This window comes from Drosophila pseudoobscura, chromosome 2 (genome assembly GCF_009870125.1).
Source record: "Drosophila pseudoobscura strain MV-25-SWS-2005 chromosome 2, UCI_Dpse_MV25, whole genome shotgun sequence".
NCBI lineage: Eukaryota > Metazoa > Arthropoda > Insecta > Diptera > Drosophilidae > Drosophila > Drosophila pseudoobscura.
In genome coordinates, this window is record NC_046679.1 from 25,358,375 (window position 1) to 25,373,443 (window position 15,069).

Here is a 15,069-nt window from a genome sequence, read left to right on the forward strand (position 1 = left end):
CCGCCATTGCAGCCTTGACTAACCTTGACTCTCCCATTCACCCGTCCATACAGAGCACGGCAAGCAGGAGGACAAGTCCATACTCATCAACAGCGTGCGCGGCAAGGTTCTGGTGCTCTCGCAGCACAAATTCGCCTCGAACGTCGTAGAGAAGTGCGTCACCCATGCCACACGCGGCGAGCGCACGGGCCTCATCGACGAGGTGTGCACCTTCAATGACAAGTAAGTCGCTAACAGCCGATCGCTAATCTCAGTGAAGTCAGACTCACTCCATTCCCTACTTTCCGCCCTACTTAGCGCCTTGCACGTGATGATGAAGGACCAGTATGCCAACTACGTGGTCCAGAAGATGATCGATGTGTCCGAGCCGACGCAGCTGAAGAAGCTGATGACCAAGATACGGCCCCACATGACGGCCTTGCGCAAGTACACCTACGGGAAGCACATCAACGCCAAGCTGGAGAAATACTACATGAAAATAACGCCCATATCCGTTGCGGGGGCAGTCAGCGGTGCCGGAAGCGCAGCTGCGACCACATCCACATGCTCGATTGCAGCGAGCAGTGCTTCCCTAGCGACCGCATCCTCAGCCGTCTCGCTGGACAACAGCAACAGCAGCAGCACCAACTCTTGTTCGACCACCACCAGCATTGCCTCGCCAACGATTTGCTCCGTGCAGGAGAATGGCAGCGCCATGATTGTCGAACCAACATCGCCAGCTGTGTCCGAGTCGTCATCGCCGGTGGTGGCTGCCGTCAACAGTGGCCTTGGTCCCATTGGACCACCCACAGCCGCCAACGGCGTCCTATAAAGACAAGTAGAGAAGAAATCATACGGTCGATGTAGTCAACAGAAACAACATCCTCCTTCTCGAATCGAGGTTTAGTTTTTAGTCTGGTATCTGCCAGAGCGAGAGGAGAGCAAAGGAGACGAGCCAAAAGCTAAAGCATACTATAAATAAATACATATAAATGTAATCTAATTTATTGAACAAGCAGCCGAATCGAGCTGCAATCAGAAGAGAGAGAGCCCCATCTCCAGGCCCTGCCTGGGCCGTCGGAGAATTGTAAAGAGAGCACTAGCTCACTCACACGCACGCACGCATGCACGCTTCTCAAATACGAGTGAAAGCAAACACCCGAGCGGAACACCCGATATTGAATGCCATGCCTCCATGGCGTGCATCTCGTGGCAGCCGCAACGATCACTGTGCGCACTGTCACTACTGTCAAGCACTGTGCTCGTGCACTCGAAAGAAGAAAACAAAAAAAAAAAGAAAACTCAAAACTAATTTGTATTTTTACGAACAAAAAATAGCACTTAGATGAACGGAAGATTTCAAACGAAATATTTGTACAATGCGATCGCATGTTTAAGTTAAAAACAAAGAAAGAAGAAAGAAAAACAAAGAAATTATTATGAATGTAATTGTCAAAGAAACAAATTGTCTGCGTACACTTTCGTTGTAACTTTGTAAATTAATGATTATATAGCAAGCCTATCTGTAAATGATTAATGTTTCGACTGTAAATTGATAAGAGGACAAACCGAAGAGCCGGAAATTGGAGGAGATTGCGATATAGAGCGTAGAGAGTAGAGAGTATAGAGTAAAGAGTAACGAGTAACGAGTAAAGAGTAAAGAGTATAGAGAGCGGCAGCACGAATATGCGTAGAATTTATAAGTTCGGACAGAGGAACCATTTCAAATATGCATACGTTTATATAACGAATAGCAAACATAAACCACACATAGTGTAGAATGTAGAGTAAATATATGTTAATGGAGCCAGCAGCTACCAAAACAATATGAAACCGGAAACACACACACACACACACGCAACACACACGATCACCGAAACACTCAACACTCTCACAATTAACGACTCTTCGACTCATTCGCGCTGCTTTTGCACTGTGTAAAATTTTGTACAAAAAACCCCAAACTACAAACCATGTATCAATGAAACCATGTAATTTTTCAATTTGTTCACATGTAAAATTTAACTGTTATGTAAAATTCTCATTAATTTTAATTGAACTATTTTTTGTAAATTATGTACTTGCTGTGTATAGAGGGAAACGATACGAAACGAAGCAAAACAAAACAAAACAAAACGAAACCGATTACCATAACGATAGCGAACCAAGAAGACTCACACGCACAGCACATCATACATACACACCTGTACACACCAACATACACACGTACACAACACCCATACACGCATGCATCGGAAGCAAGTTAATATAATTATTATTATTATCCATTTTGTATACATATGTATGTAATTTGTAAATTTGTTTGATTTTAAGTCGCAGTAACCCATACTACTATACATATTCTATTCGATCCTACACGCATGTATTTATAATTTTATACATCCTCATGGCCTGGCCCCACGCACCGATGATATCATGATATGATCGGGATGAAGAATATAAGCGAAAGGTGGGCGCCAGTTGAGAGAACCCAACCCCTGTTTAGCCAAGTAAGCCCAACTGATTACCGAATTATGATTTTTTTAATTGAAGATGATGATTTCTCAGCGATTTTTACTACTTGTATCAGCGAAACGAAACAGCAAATAAGAGAGATGAGAGGGCAGAACAAATGTACGCAAATCATATTAAATAAACCATAAACGAAGCGAATGCAAAATTTTACGTGTCCCCTTTTTTGGTTTCCCAAATTTTCTTGCAAAAGCCTTTCGTTTGTCAGTCATTGCCAACCCACCTTACTGTACGATATAGAATGTATTTATACGGATATGCTTAAAAACAACTCCAGACTACAGAAAGTGCTTACTGCCCCTGCGCGGCTTGAATTGCAATCGCTGTGCAACAGACATCTATGAATCATCTATGAGCCTCATTTCCCATCCCATCCCATCCCATCCGATCCAATCCGATACCATCCCTTTCCATCCCCCTAACCTATCCCTCACGTAAGTGTATAGAATTGTTTTAGCATGTTATCGAACACTTGTAAATTGCAAACAAAAATTTTATATGTATACATACATTGTAAAAAGTAACCAACAATACGAGTACCAAGAATTTTGTACATTTTGTTATATAAATTTAGACTATTTCGGGACGCCTTATTCCAATACTAAAATACTGAATACTGATTACTGAAACGAGAGACGGTAAAAACGAACGAATTTAGACCTTTTGTCGGTTTCGTCGAAGCACAGATGTATCCATGTAAAACAATTTTTGGAGATGAATGTAAAGTGTATTAATGCATATTTTTGTACACACAATTTCGTTGTCGTGTTTTTGTCGTTGTTGTTGTCGTTGTCGTTGTCGTCGCCATCGTCATCGTCATCATCGTCGTTGTCGTGTTTTGTATATAACAAAAGTAATATGTATGTACCATTCATCGACCATTTGTAACTATATCTTTCTGTACCCCTACCAACAACAAACATGATACATAGAAGTGCGGCCCCGCAATAAACCCGCAATCGCCAGCGCTAAGATCATTTGAGCATTTCAAGCGACGGCGCGAACAGTAGTTTGGTATTATTCGTTTGGTATTTTTAGTTATTAACTAATCAACTGCCTGTCTCTAGAGCGCAATGCACTGATAATTTTAATTCATATAATCCATAGAGGAATCCATTGTATGTAGGAATCTCGACATGCTTCTGTAGGCGATACATACATATGTACATGCTGGACGTTAGACGCTCATTGCATTTAACGTTTAGTATACACACACATGACACAAAACACCCGCACACCCGAACACCCACATTTGCCCTCACATTCATAGAAACAGAAACACATACATACAGCAAGCTGCTTAGTCGTAATAGTAAGTGTAAGCCTGCAACTCTATATACATGCATCATACATACATATATACATATATATATAATAAATATATATATACTATACCTATATACACAAACAGATATAAAACATATGTCTTACACTTAGTTTTGAGCTCGACGTGTAGCAACGTTTTTAAATATGTATGTATATGTATATGTATACTGTATACTGAATAAGTATATGCAAATGCAGAGCAGAGCAGAGACACAGTGAAATTTACACGTAAGCTGGCGTATTCTACACGCGCCCAGTTTTTACAGTAACAATTTTTTGCACGCATGTAGATCACTTGAACAAGCAAGTCGAAGCCCGAGTCGGAGATATGTAGTGTAACTTTTACGAGATCCATGTAAACTTGTGACGTGAAGTGAAATGGAGAATGGATAACGATATTGAAAAGGCATACAAATTACCGATTTGTAAAGTATACCATATAGACACAGCAGCAGCAGAAATTTGTAAAATTTTTCGACAGAAGAACCTTGTAAACTAAGCTAAGGACATAGCTAAAAACCATACACTGAATAAACCATTTGTAATTTGTTGTAAAAAGAAAGTACGAACCGAGCGAGGAAGGAAATTTGACGGCCAGGCATTTCCTGAAGCAGACGTGAAGAAGAAAAACTATAAATTATATATAAAAATATACTAATATATACATACATATAAATATAAATATAAATTATATTGGATAATTACGAGATGTATTTTGTAGTTACACACTCGAACACGGACACTTGGATCAACCAATCCAAGTATACAAGCAGAGCAAACCCTTAGTTTTGTAAACGGCGAGCAATTGGCACAAGTTACGAGTACGAGTATATATATACAAAATTTTGGAACGCATTCGAGCATTTGATTTAACTATGCATTAGACTCTTATGTTTATTATGATTATACTGAATATGATTAACGCTAATTTCTTTGTGAAAAAAATAAAACAAGTTTATTATGTAGCAAAAAGCAAACGTTTTATTTCTCAATTTGATCGAGTCAATTGGCCCTTCTTCACACAATACACCACACATGGATTTAGAATAAAAACTTGGGCTTATTTTTCTGTTTCTGTTTCTATTTCTATTTTTGTTAGAGTTTCAGTTTCAGTTCTACAAATTTCAAGTTCAGCTTCAAGATTCAACAAATTGGCTTCAATGGAAGGCTGCGATGACAACAAAACTAAAATCAAAATTGATATTAATACGACATGAAGTTAGAGAATAGCATAGCATTACTAAACATACATGAAAGTAAATACATACATATATATAAATAGTACACACTAACCAAACCCTTCAGCCCTTCCCGACACCAACAAAACGGCACAACAAACATGAGCGCCAAGCTTGAGGCATTTTATACGGCGCATTTTTTATATATGAACAGAATAGCTGTCTATATTATATGTATACCCAAGAAATGATCAACTTTTATAATGAGCCAGTAAGTAAACAAGAAATATTTTTTTATCAGCCGTGGCAAGCAAATCTTTTACCAGGCCATAAATTTTAACAAGATTATACATACTAAAAGGAAGGATACCTAGCCTAAAACCAAAAATCAAGTCGAAAAAAAACCAACAATAAAATTCATACCATACCATTTATCATCTAGTAGAATTTTTCCAAATTGTAGAAATGTATACATAAATATATTTAGATTTGTACTTGCACTCCCGAAGTTCGGGTAGGGTAGGCATACATATTTCCACAGCATTAAACCATAAGTTGGTCATTCCTTGAACTACAATAAGCCAAGCGAAAATCAGTTTAAAAAGCTGCAGAGCAAGTGACAGCATACAGTATAAATATACAGCCGAAGTGTATATGAATAAAACCTGTATTCAACAGCAAGCTGTACGATCTAGAAAGTGGAAGGTCGAAAGGTCTATTAAGAAAAGCAATCAATTACCTCGAACCAGTTCTATTCCCTGTATTTACTTTTCTAACCCTTCAATGACCACATTTATCGATCTTCCACTTTAGTTTGGGGTGCTTAAAGAAGCCGCTCTTGACCAATGCTTGAACTCCTTTATATTTTAAAACCCTATAGCCCCAACAATACCCACTCAGAGAAGATACGCAGAAACTTGGTTTAAATTAAACAAAGATATTAACGAGAAGAACATGAAACCTTATTAGCCACGCATGTACGTACGAATGATGAACATAACTAATGAAAAAACTTGTAACTAAATACTTCTACATATTGAATAAAAGAATGATATTAAAAATGAAAATCGGTCAAGAGTCCTTTTTTGTTAAATTTATTAAATATGCGAGGTTTGTGTTAAGGCGAGCTGGTCCATTCAAATGAAATGAGAAATGAGATACATATACGATTGATATTCAATCAGTAATGGCTTGCATGGAAGGAGTTCAATCAATACTACAAATTGAAACTATTGAAATCTTAAGATGCAGGCCTGGATCATTCTTCAATTATAATTCAATTATCGATAATTATCGATATCGATTGTATTTGATGGAACAAATTTGAAATTCAGTTTCAGCTGTTTGAATTTGATTGAAATAGATTGTAAAGGAGTTGATTGAACTAGGTTGAAAACGGTAAAAAGGGATTGCAATTGTTTGAAGTAAGTAATTGTTTGAAATCGGTTTAAGTAAGTTGAAGGCGATCGAACTAGCTTGCAGGCGGTAGAAATGGATGGAATTGGATTGAAATCGATTGAAATAGATTGAAATAGATTGAAGATAAGATAAATTATAAATTCATAGAAAATAATCGTTCTGACAAAAGCGATTTGGAACTCCCCTTCTCGTGAATGGAGCTATTGAAGTTTCTTTTTATACCCGATACTCAAAAAGAGTATAGGTGGCGATAGTGGATGTGTGTTACACCCAGAAGGAAGCGACGCTTGTGGAAGGGCGTGCTCATCCCTTCAAGACAAGTACAAACATTAATAAGTTAATAAATACGTATTCGTAGGAGGGTGTGTACATACGGTCGACACTTCTCCAAAAAGAGAAAATTCTGGACTATGTATTTGGTAAAATAGTACTTACCAGCTCAATATCGTTTGTTATAACTGGCAGTTATACATACAGTGGGGAGCAATAGTGAGTACATACTCATAATCACTGACTTTATCCTCCCATAACAGGCAAACGAATGAAGCCAAACAAACCAAATTTGTTCCCCATATTAATACTTGTATTCTTAAAAAATAAACAATAAATTAAAGTAAATCATATTAACATTTTGCGCATAGACCCATATTAGATATTACTTTTTTAATACGGTTTGGAATGTTCTCTATCAAATTCCCAAAAATATCTTTTGAAATAGGATTGCACTCCGCATCTATACATCCCCAGAGATCGCCTTGGTTAGATGGCGCTGATTCGTAGTGCTCAAGCCGGCGTTTCACGATTGACCGTAGGCTTTCAATCGGATTAAGGTCGGTTCTTTGAGATAACCACTCCAGCAATTTAAAATTTTGATTAACCAGTCATTCTCGAACATTTTTCGTAATTTGCTTCGGATTCCTGTCTTGTAAATAAGTTAGTTAAATTCAGGATAAATACATTTCTCCGGAAAATTAAGAAGTTAGGCTTGTAGAAGTTGTAAATAGTCCTCCCTGAACTGAATAACATAAATTTTTTGTAGAGGACCAACGTGCTACCATGTAAAGCAACTTCAGACCATAATATTTCAATATTTCATATTAGTGATGTGATTATGAGTATGTACTCACTTTTGCTCCCCACTGTACATATGTAAGTTGGCTAATCTGACCGCCTTGACGGCATGAAAGTGTTTTTCCACAAATAGTGTGTCGACTGTCGACTGATATTCCTAGTCAACCAAATTGGACTTTTTATGCTCGGTACTCGAAGAGTTTAGGACTATATTAGTTTTGAGGTGGTAGGAATCGCTTCCGACGACACAATGTATATATGTTCTTTATCAGCATCCATACTGAGTCGATATTGCCATATCTGTTTGCCCGTCTTGTTTTACATCTAGTTCTCAAAGACTATTAGAACTAGAACAACAAAATTTTGTGTGGAGACTACAAAGGTCGAAATTCAAAGGCAATTTTTAAGAGGGAAAACCGAGGGCGCAGAATCATAGAATATTACCATATTTACCAGATTTCAAAATTTTTATTAGATCGGATCATTATTTTAACCTCAACTCTCTGCCCACTAAGCACCCTTCCACCTTCAGTGTGCGCCTTCTGGTAGAGGGAAGCTACATAGATACATAATATACATCCAAAAATAATAAACTTATAACTTACATACTAATTTTTGGGACCTTAAAAGAAAAGAGTAGATAATTGTGAGTTGAGTAGTAAATTCGAACTCAATTTTATTCTTAAAATCCAAGCCTTATACATATATAATCTAACAATAAGGTATGAGGTGCAAGACCCACATAATGGATACAAAGTTAATGCAGTTTGCAATTCGAGTGCATGCATCCATAAGTGTTATTTTGGGGCTATATTGGATAAGTGTTTCTCCACTTTTGTTTTGTTGTCGTACTTGTTAATGGATTAATAGACCTCCGCTCACACTCCGCTAATTTAGGTAAAAGATCGAGTTCGGTTTACATAATTGAACGTGTTTAATAATGAGTTCTTGATTGAACAGTGGCCGTTGATTTAATATAGGTTTCAAAAGAAAATAACTCACTCCTAGTAAGTAATAAGTAATTAATAATAAGTTTAGGCTCGTAGCGCTGGAAAATAGCATGAAATAAATATAAATTTAAATTGCAAATAGCTGTTATTACATTAAGCCCTGAGGCAATCACTTTTGTTTGTGTTCTGTACCATTTGCTTACAATATATATCCAGATTTCTAATCATGAAAACACAGACTTGTCTCCCCAACGGCTTTTTGAATTTTGGCCATACTTTTCGTTGTCTTGAGTATCATGTGCTCATATAGTTGAACGAAGACCTCGCCACAATTACTGCTTATTTTACCTTTAGCAATTACTCGGACTGCTCGCCTACTAAATCGGGACTAAATCCTGGTCCGAAACGCACAGCCCATCGATCTAAAGAGCGATTTGTTGGCAAATTTAAATGTAAAACATCTCGGAGATATTCATAAGTCCTTTTCGAATAAAAGTGTATATTTTGCGCAATAACTTTTTCTGCGGGGCTAAAGATCTTTGTCTTTTTCAAAAGCATGATACATATAGTTTTTGCCTCCGCAGAAACATGAGGCATGTTGGCTATTATGGGAAGAACACAATAATTTGTGTTAGCTCTAATTCTCCGACGCCTTTTGTCCCGAGATATACATTTTTTTAGGGCCACATATCGTTTCTTTAATTTGTTAAAGTCTTCTTCTTTTTTTCTTTTTTCTGCCAATATCTCAAAGTATTTTTTTGTGAAATATGCCTCGTTTTTCTCTTTTTCTATGCAGTTTTCACAACGTTTGACATCAATCGATTCATTATTTTCTAGGGGATCTTCATCAGGCGTTTCTGTTTCGGACCCTTGATTTAGATCTTTTGAAATTGTATTATGTCTTTCAGCCAGTTTGATTCTTTTTGATTTCATTGGTTTTTCAATTGGTTCGTTATCTTCTACATTGCCTAAAAATGAATTCTCACCATAACTTTCTTCATGCAGTGGTTTCAATGCAGGATTATCAGACAATTTTAACGTTGGTATTGCTTCGGGCTTCAATCGAAGATTTCCTATATACTTGGCATCAAAATGCCGTTCGCAAATTCGGGCTGTTTTTGTCACCAAATTTCTATCCAAACGACAAATCTCAACCCATTTACTGAAGAATAATGGATCCGATGGAAATTTGTATAACTTTACAGAAAAATTGGTATTTTTTTTTCTATGTCCATAAAGGCAGGAAGAAATAATGCATTTGCCAGCGCATTTTTGGTTGTCTTTTTGATTAGCGAACGATTCTCCTTTTGGTCCCCTTTTGGACAATTCTACTTCAATCGATTCATTATCTTCAAATGAATCGTCATTAGGCGTTTCAGTTTCGGACTCTGGCTCAAGGTCGTTTGAAATTGTATTATACACTTCGCCCAGTTTGAGTCTCTTTGATTTGATAGGTTTTTCAATTGGTGTTTTGTATACCTTAATGCCTGAAAACGTATTCTCGTCACAAATACGTGTATTCAATGGAGACAATAGAGTATTATCAGACAAGTTCAGTGTTGGTATTGCTTCGGGCTTCAATCGAAGCTTTCCTATATACTTGGACTGGAAATGGCGTTCGCAAATTCGTGCAGTTTTTTTGATACAATTGCTGTCTAAATTACAAGCCTTAACCCATTTATTAAACCAGGCTAGATTCGACGGAAATTGGAATAATCTAACACGGGAATCTTTCGTATTATTTCTATATCCCCAACGACAGGAAGAAATAATGCACCTGCAACCGTTTGGGCGGTAGTGTTTTTTTTTAACGGACGAATCTTTTTTTGTCATCTTTTTGCACAATTCCATATCTATCGATTCATTGTCTTCAAATGAATCTTCCGATTCATTATCTTTAACTGAATATTCCTCAGACGTTTCTGTTTCGGACTCTTGCTCTAGTTTGTTCGAAACTTTATTATGCATTTCGGTCAGTTTGATTTTCTTTGATTTCATACGTTTTTCAATTGGTTGGTTGTCTACTGAAATGTCTGAAAATGAATTCTCGTCACAAATACTTACATTTAAGTCATAATCTTCAAAAGAATCATCCTCAGACGTTTCTGTTTCAGACTCTTGCTCTAGGTTGTTTGAAATTTTATCATGCACTTCGTCCAGTTTGATTCTCTTTGATTTCATTGGTTTTTCAATTGGTTCGTTGCCTACTGAATGGCCAGAAAATGTATTCTCATTACAAATACTTGCATTTAATGGAGTCAGCGGAGAAAGGTTTAATGTTGGAACCGCATTGGACTTTAATCGACGCTTTCCTATATACTCAGGCTTAAAATGCCGTTCACAAATTCGTGCAGTTCTCTTCACCAAATTTTTGTCTAAACGACAAACTTCAACCCATTTATTGAAGAATAATGGATCCGATGGAAAAGTGAACAACTTCACAGGAAAATTGGTGGAACTGTCTCTATATCCACAAAGGCAGGAAGAAATAATGCATTTGTAGCCGCATTTTCGGTTGTCATTTTGATGAGTAGACGGCATAGTTAATTAATAATCTAATTATGTGGGTTAATGCTTATAATCTAATATTCAGAAATACTTTAGATTACCATGAATTAAGCAGCAACAAGTGGCAGGATTTAAATGCGCACAGAGGACCCCTACTAGTCCAAGAAGCATATGCAGTTTGGACACTGGTTGACCGGAAGGAGACCGGAGTGACAGTTGTGCGGAGGAGATGAGCCTGAGCGTGAGCGATCACGGGATCCGGTACTGAGTTACCAGTACAGCACAGAGTGCGGAAGTGTACAGGGCGGTATAAGGCAGAGGTAGTGGTAAAGTAGCAGACTAAATTTGAGAAAACTATACAAAAACAATCCAATTAATTAGATGAAGCACTTACAAAGCGATGAAGTTGTAGGGGGGGGGGGGTGAAATTGGCAGCCCTATTACGGTGCGTGCGAGCTGCCGCCAGAGTATTGCAAAGTCGCTGCAGGGAGAGGTGTTGAGTATTAAATTAGTTAGAACTACCCAAGAAATGAGCGGACTTACTTACCTGCGTCTATACTATGGGTTGAGAGAAGAGAGTCTGTGGTGTTGGCCGAATCCTATCTTAGCGAAAAGGCCTGAAAAGCGGGACTAATTAAGAAAAAATACAATACCATTTAGTAAACAAAAACTTACCCATCAAGCAACGCGATTATATGGATGAACACTGCTTTTCTTCTGTTTCTCGTCGTTGTGTTGTTTCACGATGCACAGGGTCTTTTATTCTGTTGCATGTGTTTTTTGTCAGCACAATCCGGGTTGCAATGCCATTCCTCTGTTGGTTTGTTGTTTATTTCAAGATATTTCCATGCGAAACGCGATATGACAGACGTGATGCTAGGGATGAATATCGTTAGGCTGCAAGAATTATCGATGTCTCTATCGGTATGTTTTTTCAAATATCAATATATCGCTTGAGAAAAAGTAGGTCCTCGAAGTCTAGAATGTGAATTTAAAAGATGCCTCCAAGCCCAACATCAGTAAATAATTATAGTTTGTACAACTTCCTGGAGGAAAAGATGATAGTTGAACAAAAATATACCAAGCCGATCCGATGTTTATTGCAATTTTCTTGGAAATGCATCGCAGGATACAGATTGGCTGCAATACTGGATACAAAAAAGTATCGAGTTTATATAATTCTTTAGCACTTTTCTTAATTATCTTAAAACTTGTCAATGTAATAATGCAGCCCTAATTGAAATATCAATATATCGATATATATTTTTGGACTGGCCAAGATAATAATATGGTCTTTTAGGTGAGATATATCTGCAACGAAACTACTTTGCTGAGTTCGGACACTGGCCTTCGGAGAAGGCTTTGTGGCTTTGCTTTGTGGCTTACTTCTCTATCCTTATACCCGCGTCTTTTGAATCTACTTATCGATGCACGGCACAGAAATATATCGGATATTTTGTGCGAGACTTATCGGCGTTTTATTTTGAAATCCAAAATATTATAGTCGAGTTTGTGACAACATTTTTGCGGCATAAATTCCCAAAGTGGTCGTAGAGGTTTGAACACTTATACATTACCGGCATGGATGCCAGTTTCGAATTGACCCAATATTGTCTCTATACTCAATGTAGTTTCTGAAATGGTATGATTAAATAACATATTAACCTATGATTATGATTAACACCAGATTAAACATACTTATCGTTGAAGGATATACACTTACATGAGCACTAACGACTAACCCCACTAGCGACTAGCCCCTTCCCGTGTCGTGGGACCAACTATGCCCAACTTAAATATACATACAAAAAACACTGCAAAGGAGCTCGGCACTCCTCCTAAAGTGCCGGAGGGAAAAGACCATCCCTCTACTAACGCATCTGGGAAACCAGTGCCCAAAACGACGGGGAAGGAGACTAAGTCGGTCCACCGTTTTCAGGCAGCAGGCGCTGCGAGGCTAGGACCGAAAAGCCAAGCGGGCCAATCCACGTGGGGGGCCCCAAGGGCGTCCTGGTTACCCGTGTGGCAGCCATCGGGGCCGGCAGACCCCTTGGGACCGGGGACCCCTTGACAACCCCGGCAGGCGGCGCCTCTGCCTCGAAAGATAGGCCCAAGTTTCAAGACAAGAGACGTGCGGCCTTCATCCTGGTCAACGACGACCCGGTGTTCCTGGCGTCTGCCCAGGGAATCGAATCGCGGCGATGGGCCAAGACGGTCCTGACTACCAGCCAGCCAAAGCTGGCAAGGCCGCAGTCAAGGCCCCAAGCAAGCGGCAACGCTCGGCGGAGGACACCACCGCGCAAGTCCAAACAGGCCAAGAGGACGAAAACACTGAGCAACCGCTCGTTTGCCGAGGTGGCGAGAGGAAAAACCCTCATTGGAGCCTTAGACAGGGGCTCTTAAGACGGGCAGATTCCTCGGGTCAAATGGCACCTCGTAGAAAGCGAGCTCCAAGACCGCTTCCTCCAGGAGGTGGAGGACAATGGAGGACCACCGCACAAGTGTGAGGACGCCGGGTGGCACCAAGGCAGAGTGAAAGTCATCGCCTGCCAAAATGCTCGCTCGGGGGCCCTCTACGTGAAGGCGGTAGTATCGCTCAAGGAGGTATACTCAGGAGCCAAGCTGGAGGCCGTGAAGTGGGAGGACATCCCCAGCAAGTCGAGGGCCAGAGCGTGGGTCTCGGCGAAGCCTGCATAGCCGGATAAGATTCTCCGGATTCTGCAGGTCTGCAACCCCCACCTTCCCACAGCCGATTGGAAGGTGACCAAGGTAGAGGAGAGCAGCGGACAGAGGCGCCAAATCATCCTCGTCCTGAACGAGGAGATCCCTAGCATGGAGATCAACCCTGTGTCGGTGTCGGACGAGGCATCAGTAGTGTCGGATGACATGTTAGATGGGTACGTGTCAGACGTGAGCGATCTTACTAGGGATCTAAAGCACATCGGGGTCGGGGAGGAGCTGGACTCTTCGGAGAGCGACCACGACAAGACAATGGTGGAGCTAAACCTCAGGAATGTCCCTGATACTGCTGCAGATAAACCTCCACTATTGTAAGGCAGCATGCGCTGCTCTCTTGCTCCACCTAGCCAAGGGTGGAGCCGACATAGTCCTCATTCAGGAGCCCTGGATCCTCGGAAACAGGATCTCTGGTCTGAGGAGTCCTGACTATAAGCTATACGTAGCTGACACCGCAGGTAAAACCCGCACCTGCATTCTTGCAAAAAGAGATTTGCACTAATTTTTGTTCCCAAATTTCAGCAATGAAGACCAAACAGCAGTGAGCCTCGAAGGCCTCCAGGCGCACAGGGCGCTGATCACAGACTGCGAGGCCAAGGACACCGGCCTAATCGTAGGGTGCGACGCCAATGCACACCACTGCCAGTGGGGAAGCACTGACACTAACGAAAGGGGTTAGTAACTTTTCAACTATTTACTGACCACCCAGATGGTCCTATTAAATAGGAGGAGTGATCCCACCTTCATTATTAAAAACAGCAAGGAGGTCGTGGACCTCACACTTGCCTCTCATGAGATACATGGGAACATCGTATTCTGGAGGGTCCTGGAAGAGCACTCGATCTCGGACCACAGGTACGTGGAAACCGTACTCTCTTTTTCACTACCGAGACCAGCTCAATTACGGAACCTCAGGCGGACAAACTGGACTCGGAACTCAGACCACCTCTGTCGTGTTCTCCCTGAGACCCCACCTGATTTCCAGGGAGGCCACGACTCATCTTGTTAAACTATTTACCGACGCCTGCAATGAGGCGCTCGATAAATCCTGCACCTCTGGCAAGAGCAGAGGCCGGAAGAAACCTGAATGGTGGACTCCTAAACTGGGTGAACTCCGGAAAGCCTCCCGGAGACTCTTTAACACAGCTAAGGCTGAGAACGTTGAGCGGAACTGGGCCGAATACAAGGGCAGTCTGTCAACTTATAATAAAGAACTGAGAAAAGCCAAACGTCTGCAGCGACATTGAGAACAACTCAGAAGCCTCGCGCTTGCGCAAAGTTCTTTCGAAGACTATACCCACTCTGAGCTACCTGAAGAATGCCGACCAATCGTGGAGAACGTCCAGCAATGAGTCGCTAAAACTTCTCCT

General features: G+C 40.3%; 1 protein-coding gene and 2 long non-coding RNA genes across 10 annotated transcripts in view; 2 read left to right on the forward strand and 1 right to left on the reverse strand.

Moving 5' to 3' along the window:
• pum (pumilio) overlaps positions 1-2,659 on the forward strand; it is a 210,966-nt gene extending 208,307 nt beyond the window's left edge. For 5 of the 7 annotated variants that reach the window (XM_033385976.1, XM_033385979.1, XM_033385981.1 and 2 more), the window contains 2 exons: positions 54-222; positions 298-2,659. In XM_033385976.1, coding sequence (XP_033241867.1) covers positions 54-222; positions 298-811 — 683 coding nt within the window. In that variant the 3' untranslated portion in view covers positions 812-2,659. The remainder of the gene's footprint in view (positions 1-53; positions 223-297) is intronic. The other 2 variants (XM_033385977.1, XM_033385978.1) reach the window with 1 other exon arrangement.
• An 8,522-nt stretch (positions 2,660-11,181) lies between these two features.
• On the reverse strand, positions 11,182-11,881 carry LOC117183334 (uncharacterized). Of its 2 annotated transcripts, none has more exons than XR_004468491.1 (4): positions 11,639-11,881; positions 11,507-11,580; positions 11,358-11,444; positions 11,182-11,302 (listed from the first exon to the last, which is right to left on the reverse strand). It is a non-coding gene; the product is annotated as an uncharacterized lncRNA (long non-coding RNA). The 2 variants fall into 2 exon arrangements; XR_004468490.1 differs by having other exon boundaries at positions 11,187-11,302; positions 11,511-11,580; positions 11,639-11,880.
• Positions 11,882-12,346: 465 nt separating this feature from the next.
• On the forward strand, positions 12,347-12,759 carry LOC117183335 (uncharacterized). Its single transcript, XR_004468492.1, has 2 exons — positions 12,347-12,605; positions 12,674-12,759. It is a non-coding gene; the product is annotated as an uncharacterized lncRNA (long non-coding RNA).
• Positions 12,760-15,069: the final 2,310 nt, after the last annotated feature.